Source organism: Bos grunniens, chromosome 19, assembly GCF_055505025.1.
Source record: "Bos grunniens cultivar Pamir isolate PY7600 chromosome 19, Bosgru_T2T1.0, whole genome shotgun sequence".
Lineage (NCBI taxonomy): Eukaryota > Metazoa > Chordata > Mammalia > Artiodactyla > Bovidae > Bos > Bos grunniens.
The window spans coordinates 51,327,036-51,346,796 of record NC_141183.1 but is presented as its reverse complement, the minus strand read 5'-3'; the positions used below and the strand labels follow the sequence as shown (position 1 = coordinate 51,346,796).

Below are 19,761 nucleotides of genomic sequence, written 5' to 3'. Positions count from 1 at the left end.
AATGTAATAGTCTACTATGTTCAGTGAAGGACACAGAGTCACAAAAGACCATACACTGAATGAAGTTCAGAAAGGACTATAAAAACCTCTCCAGAAAGACATTAGGACATAAAATATGAAATACCACTTCAGAGATTTATTTGACCATCTTACTGATGATTAATGACCCTCTTAAGATTCCATGAGCTTTGAATTTAAAACTTGATTTCATTTTTGCTTTATTTTTTACGTATACAAAACAGTAATGCCATTGAAAGGCTTAATGGGTGAAAATTACTAATATGTGCAGAGAATAGGGAAACCATGTTATTTCATGGCACACATGTTTAGAATCCACTTCATACTGCACACCTGCCTGGGCTACAAAAACATCATGGCAGCCTAGCCTTTCGTATATTTATGGGAACCCAAAAGAATAGCGTTTTAACTTGAACTGGTCTTAGATGTCACATTAACCTGCCCAACTCTCCTTACAGAAGTTACAAGCTTCCTTAGAAGCATAAAAAGAAAGGCTCCTCTTCTCAAAATTAAAAATAATTTTGCATTTTAAAGATCCTTTAAATACATTCTTTATTTATTATTCACCACTAATATAAATGAAGAATATACACTGTAACACTAAGAAATAACAATAGGATTGTAAGGAATAAATTTTCCTCCTCAAAGCAAAAACAGAAGCCAATGGAAAGAGTTACTTACTACACAATACTCTGGTCTCTCTGGAGACTTCGTATCTGAGTTTAAATTTAAGCACACTGGAAATGACTGCTAATGACATCTATCAGTCTTTGTCTTTTGTTTTCTTAATCATACTGGGTTTTGGATTTCCACATCAGACAGCTGCTCAAGGCCACCTTTTCTGTTGAGCCAAATACACAGGCATCTCCTTTCTCATCACATTGGCTGCACTCCCTTTCCAGCTCTTTATCGGCTCTCTTTAGCTGACCCTTCCACCCTTTGGCACAAATCCCCATGATGCTTTCTCTGATGAACACAGTTGTGTCTACTTATTTTACAGACTCATCATTGTATTCATACCCAACTCAGGCAATCACGATTGTATTACACAAGAGCTTTTCAAACCCTTCGAGAAATTAAATGCTTGCATGAACAAAACAATATCCTCATTAAGAATGTGTCGCTCTACATGGCCTTTAGTACTAGCTCTTTAAAAACTAGAAACCAGTCAATGGGGGTTGGGGAGAGGACTACACGGCACAGGCAAATGGAGCACCAAATATGCTATTCTCAGTGTGCCCGTCAGCTCGCCTGTCCACCAGGCCCTACACCCTGGCTTACAGGCATAAACAACCCAAATTTGGAGAAATACACATAACCTATACCATGCTTCTTTCGACCTGCCAAAAGTTTCAGTCTGCTTAAAGGAATAGGGGAGAGGGGAAACTGCAAAAATTGGGGGAAAACAAACTTCTTTAAAGTCAGAAAATGGCTCCATTTGTTTCTTGATTTTAAATATTAAGTCTTGCTCAATTCTGCTCAAAATATTGATAAGAATTTCTTAAGGTACAGTTGCATTTCAAAGAAAAGAAGCCAAATTTCTTCAGACAAACATGTGTCAAATATCATCAATCTTACAAACCTAACATTACTTGAATAAATCTGGTCTACAGGGTTTTCAAGTAAAATAAAATAACATGTAACCAAGAGTGCAATACTTCTTAATGGAAGTATGAAATGAGGTATGTAACTACTACTGGCCAGAGTATTCGATATGCAAGGTTTGGGGGGGATCTGTTATGAAATGCTACAATAAATAGCGATCAGAGTGTGAGGAAAGAAATCACAAACTTTTGTCATTTTTGATGCTTTCTGAAGTCTTTTTTTTATATATAAACTACAACACATATTTAAATACGATATAAAGAAGTACCCAAGTCAACCAAGTAAACATATGCATACACATGAGCAGTACTCAAAAGAAACAGGATATTACAGAATCCCAAAAGCCCCTTCGCACATCCCCTCTTTCCAGGTTATGCAGCATTCTGCATTCTGACACACTAGTTGGGGCTTCCCTGGTGGCTCAGATGGTAAAGAATCTGCCTGCCGAGCAGCTTTTAGTACACAATTTATTACATTATATCCATCATTTATCACCAAGAAATGGCAGCTGTACTTTTATACTACCCCACTTTGCAGCACTTAACATACATTTCAGATTTAAAGAAATCCACCACTCCAGATTCTTGCCTGGAGAATTCTATGGACAGAGGAGCCTGGTGGGCTACAGTCCATGGGGTTGCAAAGAGTCGAACACATCTGAGCAACTAAGCCGACTAAACAGACTTCATGGCATCTTCAAACTGTGAGCGCCATTTCACAAACAGAAGACGTGATAATCCTAATGGATCTGAAATAATTGAAAATTCACTACTGGAGCCTCTACCCTGCTTGACCAGGACTTACTTATAAGCTGCATGCCACTTAAAAAGCATCTGACTGCAACACTAAAAAAATCTGGTGATCCTTCCATATCTTGTCTTCCCATCATGAACAATTCATGGAATACAAGAGAGACTAATAGTTTAATAACACTTGTTCAAGTAATATTTTAATAATACTTGTTCAGTGGTCCAGCAATACAGAGGGAAGCATTTAAGACTATATAACAAAGATTCTAAAAAAAACATTAACTAAATAAAAAGAATAAAAGTTAAGAAAGTAATAACATCTCAGTCTCCCATTCATTTTTATCAAAATCAACCGATATTTTGTGTTTCCTAAAGGCTTATAAGGGCTTCTCAGGTGGCTCAGTGGTAAAGAATCTGCCTGCTAATGCAGGAGACATGGGTTCAATCCCTGGGTCCGAAAGATCCCCTGGAGAAGGAAACGGCAATCTACTCTGGTATTCTTGCCTGGGAAATCCCATAGACAGAGGAGCCTGTCAGTCCAGGAGGTTGCAAAAGAGTCAGACACAACTTAGAGACTAAAACAACAACAAAGGCTTCTAAAACAGAAGCTCCTATTCCTGAAAGGGGAAGCAATACTCCAGATACGGGAGAGAGACTCAAGAGCTGATCATTCAGTTCAGTTCAGTCGCTGTAGTGTCCGACTCTTTGCGACCCCATGAATCGGAGCATGCCAGGCCTCCCTGTCTATCACCAACTCCTGGAGTTTATCCAAACTCATGTCCACTGAGTCAGTGATGCCATCCAGCCACTCATCCTCTGTCGTCCCTTTCTCCTCCTGCCCTCAATCTTTCCCAGCATCAGGGTTTTTTCCAATGAGTCAGTGCTTCACATCAGGTGGCCAAAGTATTGGAGTTTCAGCTTCAGCATCAGTCCTTCCAATGAAAACCCAGGACTGATCTCCTTCAGAATGGACTGGTTGGATCTCCTTGCAGTCCAAGGGACTCTCAAGAGTTTTGTCCAACACCACAGTTCAAAAGCATCAATTCTTCGGCACTCAGTTTTCTTCACAGTCCAACTCTCACATCCATACGTGACCACTGGAAAAACCATAGCCTTGACTAGATGGACCTTTGTTGGCAAAGTAATGTCTCTGCTTTTGAATATGCTATCTAGGTTGGTCATAGCTTTTCTTCCAAGGAGCAAGCATCTTTTAATTTCATGGCTGCAATCACCATCTGCAGTGATTTTGGAGCCCCAAAAAATAAAGTCAGCCACTGTTTCCACTGTTTCCCCATTTATTTTCCATGAAGTGATGGGACCAGATTCCATGATCTTCGTTTTCTGAATGTTGAGCTTTAAGCCAACTTTTTCACTCTCCTCTTTCACTTTCATTAAGAGACTTTTTAGTTCCTCTTCACTTTCTGCCATAAGGGTGGTGTCATCTGCATATCTAAGGTTAGAGACTCAAGAGCTGATCATTACAAAGATATAAATTTTCAAATAAACTCATACTTTAAAAAAGTTTGTCCTTATTCCAACCAGAGGGAGAAACCTCATTCACCTATGCATTCATATATTCATTCCTTTAAATACTCACCAAATTTATAATTCCCAGATCAAACCCGTATCACTTTCTCTAGAGACGAGTACTGATCTTCTACGAATAATTTTCCTTCTCATCTGATTACTTTTGATAGCGTTGCACTACGTTCTCAACCATTTTGGCTAACTAAACATTCTGGAAAAGAACCACTGATGCTTCGAAACTTGAAATAGTTGTGATAAATGTTTTCATATTATAAGGAGCAAAAATAAGCATCAGAAATATTTTTAAGTTAGCCAGAACATAATGGATATATTTTACCTTGCATGATGGACCTTATTTTCTTAAACCAAATCAAGATGCACAACTTTGTTCTCAAGAAGATTACTATAGGGTGTCAAAGAAAGAAGGAGTAGACAGAAAACACATACAATAAGACAGAAGGTAAGTGTCTTAACAAAGGGAGAGATAATACTATAAGAGCATTCCCAAAGGGTACTGGGTAACAAAAGAGATCTCTAATCAGATAAATCTGGGAAATACTGAAATGTAGTAAATAAATTTAAACAGATTAAAATGTTAATCACCACTGGCATCCTCCAACAGAAGGCAGCATTTCCTAAGTCTGTTTTACCAGGGCATCCCGAATTACACAGCATGTTGAAGGTCTACTGTTCTGCAGTCAGATTTGGGAATTGCTATCTTCAGGGATTTAGGAGGAGAGGCTACTTTAAACTAAGGGGATCAAGAAATACTTCATATAAGAACTAATATGCACACTGGGGCTAGAAAGACACATGGGATTAAGTCACTATGCGGAGACAGATGGTAGTGAAAAGGCCATTTCAGGCAGGGAAGCAAAGCAACAAAGCATCTCCAAAAGCTGAGATTCATGAGTGACTCAAAGTAAAGGTAGCATAAGCAGCATGAAAATGGATTGTAGAAATAAAAGATGTAGCAAGGACACTGGATTTTGGTAAAGAAGGTTTATCTATGTCAAAAACCTTGGGAGTTCAGTTGGAAGGGATGCACAAGTTTACACTTGTTGACCAAAGTTAAATCAACTATGGCCTTTGTTCAAATCAAAAGACCTCAGTTTAGACGACAAGTTACTTGATCATTTGGCAACAGAGAAATAACGATTCTGCAAATTCTTGTCATTTAAACATAGATGATAGATTAAATTGTATGTCAGGGATATGCTTCGAAATAATTTGGGAAGGGTATAAATGAAAAAGATTGTCCACAAGTTAGTACTTATTGAAACCAGATCATAAGTACGTGGTGGTTCATTACACTACTGTCTTTAAACAACTGTATATATTTCCTGAAATAAAACTTTGAAAAAAAAAAAACACTCAAAGGAAATGAAATGGTAAATCTATGACTTCAGTAATTTAATAAAATGCAATATTTTACCATATCACTAAATGACCACATTTATCAAATATGCAAACTTTCTGAAAATCAGAAGTGACTAAAAATTCACCTTTCTGCAAGAACTGCATAATTTCAAGTAAGAAAAAGAATACATATTATACTCTTATCTTTTTCTGCTTAAAGGTATTTTTGCTCTTATTTCTACTATAAATGGTTTAATTGAAAAAGCACAGTAAAACCCCATGAAAATATGGAATTTCTTTAATGTGCCAGTTTCTATATTGATCCTGCCAACTGATTCAAGAGCTTTACGTATCTGATGTAAGATGACCCAAATAAGGATATTCCAAAAACAAACTCTCCTACTGTAAAATCTCAGACTGCAAAACACTCCCCCAGTAAAGCTGCAAATATCATTAATGTGCAAAAACAAAACTTTTTTTTTAAAAAACTGTAACTACAGCCTACAGTGAGGTAGGATTTTGTTTAAATCTTATTTATAAATCCTTATACATTTCTATCACTCATTAGTAAATAACAGACATATGTCAGTTGAAACAAATTTCACTCATATTTAGATATATACAATTAAAGATACAGGCTATATGTACATGATTATATGCAAAATTCAATTAGACCATCTAAGCTTAAAAATAACTGATAAATTTTGCATATTTTCTCTAATTAAACAGAGTACTATGAAAAGCCTACTGATTCTAATGTATCAAAATTATTACAAAGCCTATCCTTTGAATCTAACTATGAAACACACAAATCTAATTATTTTAACTATCTCTTTATTATAAAATTTAATTTTTTCTTTTAAAATTCTATAGTGGATATTAAACTAATCAATGAAAAATCTATATAGTTTACTTATCCACTAAAAAAAACCAACATAAATATGGAATGCTGCTGAACTGTGGTGTTGGAAAAGACTCTGGAGACTCCCTTGGACTGCAAGGAGATCCAACCAGTCCATCCTAAGGAAATCAGTATATTCATCGGAAGGACTGATGCTGAAGCTGAAACTCCAATACTTGGCCACCTGATGCAAAGAACTGACTCTTTTGAAAAGAGCCTGATGCTGGGAAAGATTGAAGGCAGGAGGAGAAGGGGACAAGAGAGGATGAGATGGTTGGATGGCATCACCGACTTAATGGACATGAGTTTGAACAAGCTCCGGGAGTTGGTAATGGACAGGGAAGCCTGGCGTGCTGCAGTCCATGGGATTACAAAGAGTCGGACACGACTAAGTGACTGACCTGAACTGACTGAACTCTCCATTATTAACTTACTTACATATATTAATTTCTCTCTAGTCATTGTGACAACTGACTTCGTAGCCTAACATTTATTACAAAGAAGGAAACTGAAGTCTATTGACAAGTGTAATATTACTTTCAACATACAAAACGCAGTAGGCACAGTGTTTAAATAAGGCTTAAATTTCAACACATTCATTGTCATTTAAATAAACTATTTTAACAAATAATTATTGAAGAGTTCTCCCCAATTTAACACTCAGCTGAGGCAGCAAGAGCTATCCATAAGTATAAAATTAAAATGGACTCACAACAGAGATATCTAACTTTTCAGAAGCCAAAGCACATGTATCTTTAATCAATGATAAACAACAGAAAACTACTGATAAGATGTAAAGACAAATGCTCAGGAAAAACTGGCATCTTAAGCTGGCTGTAATATTCATATTCCATTTCAACTTACTCCTCTGTAGCCCACAAACTTGGAAGGATGGAAAGATTTATACATGATTCCTCTATTTCTCTACTTGTTTTAATTCTAACAATGAGTGACATGATTATAAAGTAATATGTTAATGCATAAGGTTTGTATAGGAACAAAGAATTAATATGCTAAGACAGGCCATGTAATATCCAAAGCTTACTGTATTAGGTGCATACAGCATTTGTGAATGAAGATGTTAGTAACAAAGCTATGCTCCCCCAAAGCTTTTAATTTATAGATGAAACAATAAAAGATCCTTCCTAGGAATCTATATTTAATAATTATTAAGACATCAGTAAATTTCGGATCAGCACAATATAACTAACTAATAAGTAGGTCAATGTACTCATCATTCAAGAAATATTTAATGAAAGCCTACACTAATGTCCTAGGTGCTAGAAACACGAATGTAAATTGGTAAATGGTGTACATTTCACCTTGTCATAAAACAAAAAATATCTCAATGAACATAGTCTCTAGTATTATCTCTGTAGATCTCTGAGAGAAATGACTACAAGATTAAGGAGATGAGTTGTATACTGTATTCTTCTTCATAGTCTACAAAATGATAAACTATACGTTACAATGAATTATTATGTATTGTTATGTATAGTATATATTATATAATCTATGCAATTACATACAGACTACAAGGTATTATCAAGAATATGAGCTCTTATCAGAAAGGAATAATGTCTACTACCAGGGCTTAATATACAGATAAACATCTGATAAGTAAGTGTGTAAATAGTTTTGATATTTCAGGAGATGCAGTAGTATGACTGGGATTCCCTATACCTAACAAAATTGAGCTCTATTCCAAAAGAACTATTTCTGCAGCATACACAAAACAGAGTCTCTGAAAACACAGCTATAGCTTTGATGGTGAGTGTTAGACGTTAAAACATAAACGAGGGTAAACTGTTGCTTCACTACACTGTACTTTGAAAAAAATCTAACTCCAGACTTCCTACAGACTCAGCCCTTGGAATTTCCACCCTGCTGGACTGCCCTATGTGTGGGTGTGTGTCTGTGTGTGTGTCTCTGTGTGTGTGTATGTGTATTTGGATCCAGAATCTAGGCTTATTTCTGCAAATCCAGGCAGAGTTGTGAGAGGTAGGGGAAAGAAAGAGTGAAAGATTGACACATTTCCCTCATGAATGATAATACAGTTACATCCACAAGTATGTTATGTTAATTAAATAATTTAACAACACAGTTACACAGACCTAAATTAGTCACAACTACGCAAGGAGAATATACAAGGAAAAACTGAGTGTACAACAAAGCGTCTACAATAACATGAAGAAAACATGCTGTGGGCTGAACACATATGCCATAAAATTATATTACTAAATAAGGCGTGCACAGAAACAGAAATACAGTAACGGAAGAAGCATGAAATATTGATGCTATGATTCCAATTAGTCTGTTGATTCTATCAAGAAAATAATATAAACTCAAAGGCATATAATAGGAAATAAATCAAGTTGATACATACTTGTGACAAAAAATTTTTTCGTGAAAGTACAGCTATCAAAGGCAGCAATTTTCTCCTGCAATACTACAACAAGGATCCTAAAATTAGAGGGAAAAAAATCATAAACTATAAACTGAATCATAAATAAGTTAAATCAGTATCTACCATAGCAATTTTTAAAAATCAAACACATAACATATAAGCTAGAAACATCTGCTTCTTAGATATAAAAATATAACCCCAAAATCCTTAATATGACCAATACAGACAAGATTAGAGAAAGAAAAGTGATAGGAGAACTACACCTCAAAATAAAATTTTATTTTTTTATAATATTTTAATTCATTATAAATCAAATGAACCTATCTTCATTAAGAATGTATGAGATCAAAAAAATGCTGGCTATTTACTACAAGTGTTTTTCCACTGCTGGCTCAAAGTCATGGAATTAAACATAAAATGGATTTATACAATTCACTTCAAATGACTACAGAATTTCCCAACACAAGAGCCAAAGAAGAGAGGGAGGGAGGGAAAACAGGAAGGAAGAAAAGAAGAAGGAAGGAAGGAAAGGACTGAAGGAGGAAGAAAACTCAGACAACTGTTATTCAGTGTAAATGAGATATTTCTGATTAAGGATATATTAAAATTAATCAGAATTTGCATTTTTCCCAAAGTCCAAGATTTAGAAATAATCATGAAAAAGTTACAAGTTTTCAAAACTAAACTGCATCCAAAATGAAGCTACTTTAGAGTATTGCTACATGCTATCTTGTACGAGAAACACATGAAATACTGCTTTACCTTTTGTTGCAATGGAGATCATAGATAGGCGTTTTAAACTGAATGGATTTGACCATCTCCCCAGTACGAAGTGAATATAAATCCACACAACAGTAAGGTGGACTTGTGCTACAAAAACAAACAAACAAAAAAGACAAGAGTCATTATGCTTTAAAAGGTGGGAAGGCCAGTAACTTTTCTTGTTAACAATACATGCAAACTGATTGTGCTGCTGCTGCTGCTAAGTCACTTCAGTCATGTCCGACTCTGTGCAACCCCATAGACAGCAGCCCACCAGGCATTCCCATCCCTGGGATTCTCCAGGCAAGAACACTGGAGTGGGTTGCGATTTCCTTCTCCAGTGCATGAAAGTGAAAAGCAAAAATGAAGTCGCTCAGTCATGTCCGACTCTAGCGACCCCATGGACTGCAGCCTACCAGGCTCCTCCATCCATGGGATTTTCCAGGCAAGAGTACTGGAGTGGGGTGCCATTGCCTTCTCTAACCTGATTTTATATATATATATATTCCAATCAATTTATCTCAGGAATGCCAAATGAAAACAAATAATGAAACATCACTCAATACTGTAGAACAGGAAAATTATAAGATGACCTCAATAAATGAAGTAAAGCATGTGAGAGAATTAAAACCAGTTCATAAAAAATATTTCATTAATCTGATTAAGGATACCAACCTTAAAACTAATCAACAAAACTGTGAAATACTGAAATGTTTCACCCCAAAATGAGGAATTAGAAAAGGATATTTGAAGACTATGGCAGTGTACCCCATATAGTATGGAAGGTCTATGCATAAAATATTACTACAAAAAAAAAGAAATTACTACAAGAAAGGAATAAAGCTACCATTATTTGCTGAGAACTTGATTGTATAAGACCTAATAACACAAAGTGCAATATATATACAGACAAGCCTGATAATAATAAAAGACTACACATTAATGTATGCATTAATTTGTAAACTGATTATTACTATGGATTATCAATTAATATATGGATTTATCAAGGTCACTAGATAAAACATCACCTCTACTATTATAAACTAAGGATAAACAATTATGAAGTGAAATCAAAGATACAAGTATTTGAATATCTCAAATAATTCAATTTCTAAAGGCAAGATTTCAATACATTTACAGGAAAAGGAACAAAGCAAACAAAACAAAAAGGCCAAAGTGAATGGATGTATACACCATAGGCTGACCCTTTCTAAACAGATACAATTCAAGCCTAATCAAGAATCTACCAGAAATGAGATCTCATCCTAAAATATCCATAAACATTCAAAATAAGATTTAAACTATAAACACAGTGTGCTCCAGACACTAAAACAGACGATGAGATCAATGTTTCCACCTTAATAAAGTATGAAAAGAGCAAGTTACATCAAATCAAAGTGAAATGGAGGAATTAACAACAAATCAATGAAATAAAACTTGGGAAAGCAAAAGGAGAAAATGAATGAAACTAAACCTAACTCCTTGAAATAGCTAATTTGAATATTCCAGTATCTATAAAGGAATTGAACTCATAACTTAAAATTTCTTACAAAGAATTTCTTAAAAATGGCTTCATTTGAAAAGTTTACCAATTCTTGAAACAAGTTTAGATATCCTACATAAATTCTTTTAAAGGTAGAAGAGAAGTCACCAACTTATTTTATAAGGCCGTAACACCTGATTCCCAAAATAAATACTTCACAAGAAACTATATATACGTTTATAATGTCTCATGAATATACGTCAAGAATTCTCAACAAAATATCAATAAGTCAAATCTAGCGATACAAAATTAGATGAGATTCTTCCTAGAAATAAGACTGTTGAATAGAAGAGAACTTCTTCAACTTAATGAGGGGCATCTACAAAAAACCCACAGATAGAAGATCAACACTTTGCTGAAAGATGAGGAACAAAGCAAAATCACCTACTCTTAACTTCAATAATCACAGATACGCAGATGACACTACCCTTATGGCAGAAAGTGAAGAGGAACTAAAGAGCCTCTTGATGAAAGTGAAAGAGGAGAGTGAAAAAGTTGGCTTACAACTCAACATTCAGAAAACTAAGATCATGGCATCTGGTCCCATCACTTCACAGCAAATAGATGGGGAAACATTGGAAACCGTGACAGACTTTTATTTTGGGGGTCTCCAAAATCACTGCAGATGATGACTATAGCCATGAAATTAAAAGACGCTTACTCCTTGGAAGAAAAGCTATGACCAACCTAGACAGCATATTAAAAAGGAGAGACATTACTTTGCCAATAAAGATCCATCTAATCGAAGCTATGGTTTTTTCAGTAGTCATGTATGGATGTAAGAGTTGGACTATAAAGAAAGGAGCGCCGAAGAATTGATGCTGTTGAACTGTGATGCTGGAGAAGACTCTTGAGAGTCCCTTGGACTGCAAGGAGATCCAACCAGTCCATCCTAAAGGAAATCAGTCCTGAATATTCATTGGAAGAACTGATGCCGAAGTTGAACTCCAATACTTTGGCCACCTGATATGAAGAACTGACTCATTTGAAAAGACCCTGATGCTGGGAAAGACTGAAGGCAGGAGAAGGGAACGACAGAGGATGAAATGGTTGGATAGCATCACTGACTTGACAGACACGAGTTTGAGTAAGCTCCAGGAGTTGGGGATGGACAGGGAGGCCTGGCATGCTGCAGTGCATGAGGTCGCAAAGAGTCGGACACGACTGAGTGACTGAACTGAACTGACCTACTCTTACCACTCCTGTTCAACAATAACAACCTAATTTTTAAATCTTTATGAAAATTCATAAAACATAGTTTGGGGTACTTTAAATGTATAAGAAAAGAGGAAATCCTGCCACTTGACAACAACATAGGTTGAGGGCATTATGCTAGGTTAAATACAAGAAAAATACTCTATGATATAATTTATATAGTGAATTTAAACAAAAACTCAACTCATAGAAAAAAGAACAGGGGCTTCCCTGCAGGTCCCGTGGTTAAGGCTCTGAGCTTCCAATGGAGGGGGTATGGGTTTGATACCTACATCCCACATGCCACGAAGCATGACCAAAGAAAACAAATGAAGGGTTTTTTTTAATCCAATTTAAAAAAATTTAATAAAAAAGAATAGATTAGTAGATGCCAGAGCCCAGGTCAGGTGGGGAGGTATGAAACAGGTGAAGATAGTAGAAAGGTACAAACATACAGTTATAAGATCAATAAGTCCTGAGAATGTGACGTACATCACGGTGAATACAGTTAACAATGTGTGTAGGTGCTCAGGTGTGTGCACCAACTGTTTGCGACCCCATGGACTATAGTCTGCCAGGCTCCTCTTGTCCATGGAATTTCTTAGGCAAGAATAGTGGAGTGAGTTGCCATTTTCCCCCTCAGGGGCTCTTTCCCACCCAGGGATCAACTGGCTTCTGATTTTTATGCCCTGGTCGAAGTCTCAACCATTTGATTGCCAAGGAAGTCCCTGGCCATAATGTTTTAAAAGATACTTTACCATGGAAGATACATATATAGTAACTAAGGGCTTGAAAAAATGTTAAATATCACTAATTATCAGGAAAATACAAATTAAAACCACTAAGGGATACCACTAGTACAACGACTAAGATTTTACAAGACTGCTAATTCAAGATTGCAAGACTTTCATACATTGCCACTGGGAATGCAAAAAGGTAGTAACTTTGAAAAGTAGTTTGGCAGCTTCACATAAACATATCTAAGTCATGCTGTGGGACTTTGTTATTCATAATTTTGTTTTTGCACAGTTAAATGTTGATCAACAGGTGAATGGCTAAATGTATTGAGATATATTCGAGCAACAGAATATTAATAACAGAGCAAACTATCCAACTAACAGCACATATGAATTTCAAAACCATCATCAAGTTCTTGGGGGAAACAAGGTCAAACATAAAAGTCTACATACTCTATGGGTCCCTTTCAATGAAAAGCCAGAAAGGTAAAACTGTAATAATAGGAGGCCGATCAGTGGTTGCCAGCGGCCAGAGGAGGAGGGGAGCTACAGAAAAGCGGCATGATGGGTGCCCACTTACAGGATGACAGAAATGGTGCTGGGTCTTGATTGTGCTAGAGATTTACACAACTGCACACAATTGGCAAAACTGAAGATGGGGAGCATCTTGTAAAACCTAAACTCCCAACGCCAAAACGGACACAAGGCAAAAATTCTTTTCTTAATGTTCCCAACTAATTAATCCAGTCCTCTGCTGAGAAGCAATGAGTTAATAATGAATGAAATTTAACATTTTGCCAGACCAACTGGGAAGGAAAAAACAGCTTGTCACCTTCAATTAGCAGCTCATTAGAGCCATGGTACACTAGAAACTTGAATTCTGATCATTTTGCTGGCATCCATACAATGTCACAACTGAGAGTCTTCCTGCAGAAAGCCTTCAATAGTAGACAAAACAAATGCTGTGAAGGTTCAGTTTAGAGTTGAGTGAACAAGACGCGGTAGAGCTAAAAATTCTATTTATATATGGAAAAAAACCTCTTCTTCAATGCCTAATAGAAAAAGATAATTCATTTAAAATCAGTTTTCAGAAAGTCACACATTCATAAAGGAGTCACGCTATCTGCCAATAAGACAGTTGTGTACACGCCTGACATATCCTTTTGTTCTCTATTTTCTCTCTTTTTAAAAGCCTTGACTATTTCCCTGGGACACAGCAAGACAATCTTAATTTTCCTCATGGGTAGGCTGATGCGAAAGCTTTCCATAACATCAGCAGTATGCAAGCCCCATAACAGAAAGGACGTGTGTTGTGCTACAATATACTGGTAAGAAAATAAGCTTTCACTTTATTACTAACGTGCACCACGCAGTGTCAAATGCTGTATACAGAAGTCTTCATTAGATTTCTGGAGCTCAAATGGGTTAACATTTTTATTGGTTTGCATCTGACATTTAAACCTAAAGTTGTGACTTCACTTTAAGATAAACCTAATTAATACCTTAAGGAGAAAAAGTTCACACAGAAGTGTAGAGAATCTAATTTAGAACATAACTGAACCTATTGCAAGCAAAACCAGAGTGGGAAAGAAAAGCAGAAATGATGTAATTTGTCTTATTAAATGATTGGTTAAAGGACTCTAAACTGTGCCCAGGCACCACTGCCTTTCCAACACATAAATAATCAACAAGGGTAACATAAAGTTATTTAGTACTTTTAATGAAATATAAAATAGAAATGAATGCAAATTCTGCTTAACTGACCCTTCCTTTACCTAAGTAACTTGTTTTACAGTGAGTAACCAGGACATACATTAAATTTTTTTGCACTGGAGCAATCTGTTACCTGCTATACGCATGACCTATACACAAAAAGGAAGTTATAAAGCCTTTATTAGCAAGGGCCTAGTCCTCTCAGAGCCAAAGGTATGGAATTTACACATTTAATTCATTTCAGTGAAGAGAGTTTCCTTCAATTATTGAAAGAATAAATTTTTAAAACTTCCATTACTGAAAATGAAAGGGATAAATTAAACAATTATATAATATAAAATAGCTAAGTTGAATTTCTTAAAAGCAAATCCTGAAAATATACAGAAGATAAACACCAAGAGGAAAAGACTAAGGATTTTCATCTAAATATGTGGCTTATTTTATTATTTCTTAACTTCTCTGTAATCTTTCTCATCAGATTTAAAATTTTTTTCACGTGCTTAATGTTTTAGAAAAGTTTTTGGCTCACAACAAAACTGAACAGAAAGCACAGATTTTCCCATGTGGTCTCTGCTCCCGTTGGTGCACAGTCTACTCCATTACCAACTTCCCCTACCAGAGTGGGATATTTGCTACAACCTATAATGACACATCAGAGTCACCCAATCTCCACAGTTCACAGGACGGTTCACTCTTGGTGTTATACATTGTATGGGTTTGGGACAAATTTACAATGACATACATCCAACGTTATAGCAGCATACGTAACAGTCTCACTGCCCTAAACACCGTTTTTTGTCTTCCTGTGCATCTCTCCTAACACTCACCTTCTTACTGTCCTGCTGTTTCTGTCTTTTCCAGAATGTTGTTTACTTGGAACCATACAGTACGTAACCTTTTTAAACTGGCTTCTTTCACTTACTAATATGCTCTTAAAGGACCCCAGCCCCTTTCTTTTCTTTGAAATCTTTGAAAAGATTGCAAAAGATTGAAAGGTTGTTGCTTCTCAATCACCATGTCAGGACTGACTCTGGGACTTCCTGGACTGCAGCACACCAAGCTCCTCTCTTCTCCACTATTTCCTGGAGTTTGCGCAAACTCATGCCCATTCAGTCCCTGATGCCATCCGACCATATCATCCTCTGTCCCCCCATCTCCTCCTGTCCTCAATCTTTCCCAGCATCAGGGTCATTTCCAGTCAGTCAGTTCTTCGCATCAGGTGGCCAAAGTATTGGAGTTTCAGCTTCAGCATCAGTTCTTCCAATGAATATTCAGGACTGATTTCCTTTAAATGTACTGGTTTTAGTCCTGAATAATATTCCATGATCTGGATGTACCACATTTTATTTATCCTTTGACCCACTGAAGGACATTTTCAGTTCAGTTCAGTCACTCAGTCATGTCTGTCTCTTTGCAACCTCATGGACTATAGCACGCCAGGCTTCCCTGTTCATCACCAACTCCCGGAGCTTACTCAAACTCATGTCCAGCAAGTTGGTGATGCCATCCAACCATCTCATCCTCTGTTGTCCCCTTTTCATCCTGACTTCAATCTTTCCCAGCATCAGGGTATTTTCAAATAGGTCACTTCTTCGCATCAGGTGGCCAAAAGCATTTGGAGTTTCAGCTTCAGCATCAGTCCTTCCAATGAATATTCAGGACTGATTTCCTTTAGGATGGACTGGTTGGATCTCCTTGCAGTCCAAGGGACTCTCAACAGTATTCTCCAACAACACAGTTCAAAAGCATCAATTCTTCAGCGCTCAGCTTTCTTTATAGTCCAACTCTCACATCCATACATGACCACTGGAAAAACCATAGCCTTGACTAGACAGACTTTTGTTGGTGAAGTATTTTTACCATGCTGTCTAGATTGGTCATAACTTTTCTTCCAAAGAGTAACCATCTTTTAATTTCACCATCTGCAGTGATTTTGGAGCCCAAAAAAGCAAAGTCTGTCACTGTTTCCATTGTTTCCCCACCTATTTGCCATGAAGTGATGGGACTGGATGCCATGATCTTAGTTTTCTGAATGTTGAGTTTTAAGCCAACTTTTTCACTCTCCTCTTTCACTTTCATCAAGAGGTTCTTCAGTTCCTCTTAATTTTCTGCCATAAGGGTGGTATCAGCTGCGTATCTGAGGTTACTGATATTTCTCCTGGCAATCTTAATTCCAGCTTGTGCTTCATCCAGCCCAGCATTTCTCATGATTTGTTCTGCATATAAGTTGAATAAGCAGGGTGACAATATACAGCCTTCATATACTCCTTTCTGTACATGGAACCAGTCTGTTGTTCCATGTCCAGTTCTAAGTGTTGCTTCCTGACCTGCATACAGATTTCTCAGGAGGCAGTAGGTGGTCGGGTATTCCCATCTTTTGAAGAATTTTCCAGTTCGTTGTGATCCACACAGTCAAAGGCTTTGGCATAGTCAATAAAGCAGAAGTAGATGTTTTTCTGGAACTCTCTTGCTTTTTCAATGAGCCAACAGATGTTGGCAATTTGATCTCTGGTTCTTCTGCCTTTTCTAAAACCAGCTTGAACATCTGGAAGTTAATTCCTTCATCCCGGGACCATGCCTGCGGAATGAGGAGCCGCATTAGGAATTACTGACAGTTAATGGTTCATGTACTACTGAAGCCTCACTTGGGGAATTTTGAGCATTACTTTGCTAGCGAATGAGATGAGTGCAATTGTGCAATTTTTTGAACATTCTTTGGTATTGCCTTCCTTGGGGACTGGAATGAAAACTGACCTTTTCTAGTCCTTTGACCACTCCTGAGTCTTCCAAATTTGCTGGCATATTGAGTGTAGCATTTTCACAGCATCATCTTTTAGGATTTGAAATAGCTCAACTGGAATTCCATCACCTTCACTAGCTTTGTTCGTAGTGATGCTTCCTAAGGCCCACTTGATTTCACATTGCAGGATGTCTGGCTCTACGTGAGTAATCATACCATAGTGGTTATCTGGGTCATGAAGATCTTTTTTGTATAGTTCTTCTGAGTATTCTTGCCACCTCTTCTTAATATCTTCTGCTTCTGTTAGGTTCATACTGTTTCTGTCCTTTACTGTGCCCATCTTTGCATGGAATGATCCCTTGGTATATCTAATTTTCTTGAAGAGATCTCTAGTGTTTCCCATTCTATTGTTTTCCTCTATTTCTTTGCACTGATCACTAAGAAAGGCTTTCTTATCTCTCCTTGCTATTCTTTGGAACTCTGCATTCAAATGGGTATATCTTTCCTTTTCTCCTTTGCCTTTCACGTCCTTTCTCTTCTCAGCTATTTGTAAGCCCTCCTCAGAAAACCATTCTGCCTTTTTGCATTTCTTTTTTGGGGGGATGGTCTTGATCACTGCTTCCTGTACAATGTCACCTCCTTCCATAGTTCTTCAGGCACTCTGTCTATCAGCTCTAATCCCTTGAATCTATTTCTCACTTCCACTGTATAATCGTAAGGGGTTTGATCTATGTAATACCTGAATGGTCTAGTGGTTTTCCCTACTTTCTTCAATTTAAGTCTGAATTTGGCAACAAGTAGCTCATGATCTGAGCCACGGTCAGCTCCTGGTCTTGTTTTTGCTGACTGTACAGAGCTTCTCCATCTTTGGCTACAAAGAATATAATCAATCTGATTTCAGTTTTGACCATCTGGTGATGTCCATGTGCAGAGTCTTCTCTTGCATTGTTGGAAAAGGGTATTTGCTATGACCAGTGCATTCTCTTGGCAAAACTCTTATTAGCCTTTGACCTACTTCGTTTTGTACTCCAAGGCCAAATTTGCCTGTTACTCCAGGTATCTATCGGAGAAGGCAATGGCACCCCACTCCAGTACTCTTGCCTGGAAAATCCCACGGATGGAGGAGCCTGGAAGGCTGCAGTCCATGGGGTCGCTGAGGGTCGGACACGACTGAGTGACTTCACTTTCACTTTCCACTTTCATGCACTGGAGAAGGAAATGGCAACCCACTCCAGTGTTCTTGCCTGGAGAATCCCAGGGACGGGGGAGCCTGGTGGGCTGCCGTCTATGGGGTCACACAGAGTCAGACACGACTGAAGTGACTTAGCAGCTTAGCAGCCAGGTATCTATGACTTCCTAGTTCTGCATTCCAGTCCCCTATTTTGAAAAGGACATGTTTTTGGGTGGTAGTTCTAGAAGGTCTTGTAGGTTTTCACAGAACCATTCAACTTCAGCTTCTTCAGCATTACTAGTTGGGGCATAGACTTGGATTACTGTGACACTGAATGGTTTGCCTTAGAAACAAACAGAGATCATTCTGTCGTTTTTGAGACTGCATCCAAGTACTGCATTTCAGACTCTTCTGTTGACTATGACGGCTACTCCATTTCTTCTAAGGGACTCTTGCCCACAGTAGTAGATATAATGGTCATCTGAGTTAAATTCACCCATTCCAGTCCATTTAAGTTCGCTGATTCCTAAAATGTCGATGCTCACTCTTATCATCTTCCGTTTGACCACAATGGAAACAGTGACAGACTTTATTTTTTTGGGCTCCAAAATCACTGCAGATGGTGACTATAGCCATGAAATTAAAAGACCCTTACTCCTTAGACGAAAAGGTATCACCAACCTGCTGCTGCTGCTGCTAAGTCGCGTCAGTTGTGTCCGACTCTGTGCGACCCCATAGACCGCAGCCCACCAGGCTCCCCCGTCCCTGGGATTCTCCAGGCAAGAACACTGGAGTGGGTTGCCGTTTCCTTCTCCAATGCATGAAAGTGAAAAGTGAAAGTGAAGTCGCTCCGTCGTGTCCGACTCTTCGGGACCCCATGGACTGCAGCCTACCAGGCTCCTCTGTCCATGGGATTTTCCAGGCAAGAGTACTGGAGTGGGTTGCCATTGCCTTCTCCGATGACCAACCTAGACAGCATATTAAAAAAACAGAGACATTACTTTGCCAACAAAGGTCTGTCTAGTCAAGGCTATGGTTTTTCCAGTAGTCATGTATGGATGTGAGAGTTGGACTATAAAGAAAGCTAAGCACCAAAGAATTGATGCTTTTGAACTCTTTTGTTGGAGAAGACTCTTGAGAGTTCCTTGGACTGTAAGGAGATCCAACCAATACACCCTAAAGGAAATCAGTCCTGAATATTCATTGGAAGGACTGATGCTGAAGCTGAAATTCCAATACTTTGGCCACCTGATGCGAAGAACTGACTCATTTGAAAAGACTCCAATGCTGAGAAAGATTGAAGGTGGGAGGAAAAGGGGATGACAGAGGATGAGA

At 37.7% G+C, this 19,761-nt stretch overlaps 1 protein-coding gene across 42 annotated transcripts in view; it reads right to left on the bottom strand.

The window, feature by feature from the left end:
• Nucleotides 1–19,761, bottom strand: part of BCAS3 (BCAS3 microtubule associated cell migration factor) — a 591,361-nt gene that overhangs the window by 442,561 nt on the left and 129,039 nt on the right. For all 42 annotated transcript variants that reach the window (XM_086360515.1, XM_086360531.1, XM_086360537.1 and 39 more), the window contains 2 exons: nucleotides 9,329–9,436; nucleotides 8,546–8,622 (listed from right to left, as the gene is read on the bottom strand). In XM_086360515.1, the coding sequence (XP_086216641.1) occupies nucleotides 8,546–8,622; nucleotides 9,329–9,436 (185 nt within the window). The remainder of the gene's footprint in view (nucleotides 1–8,545; nucleotides 8,623–9,328; nucleotides 9,437–19,761) is intronic.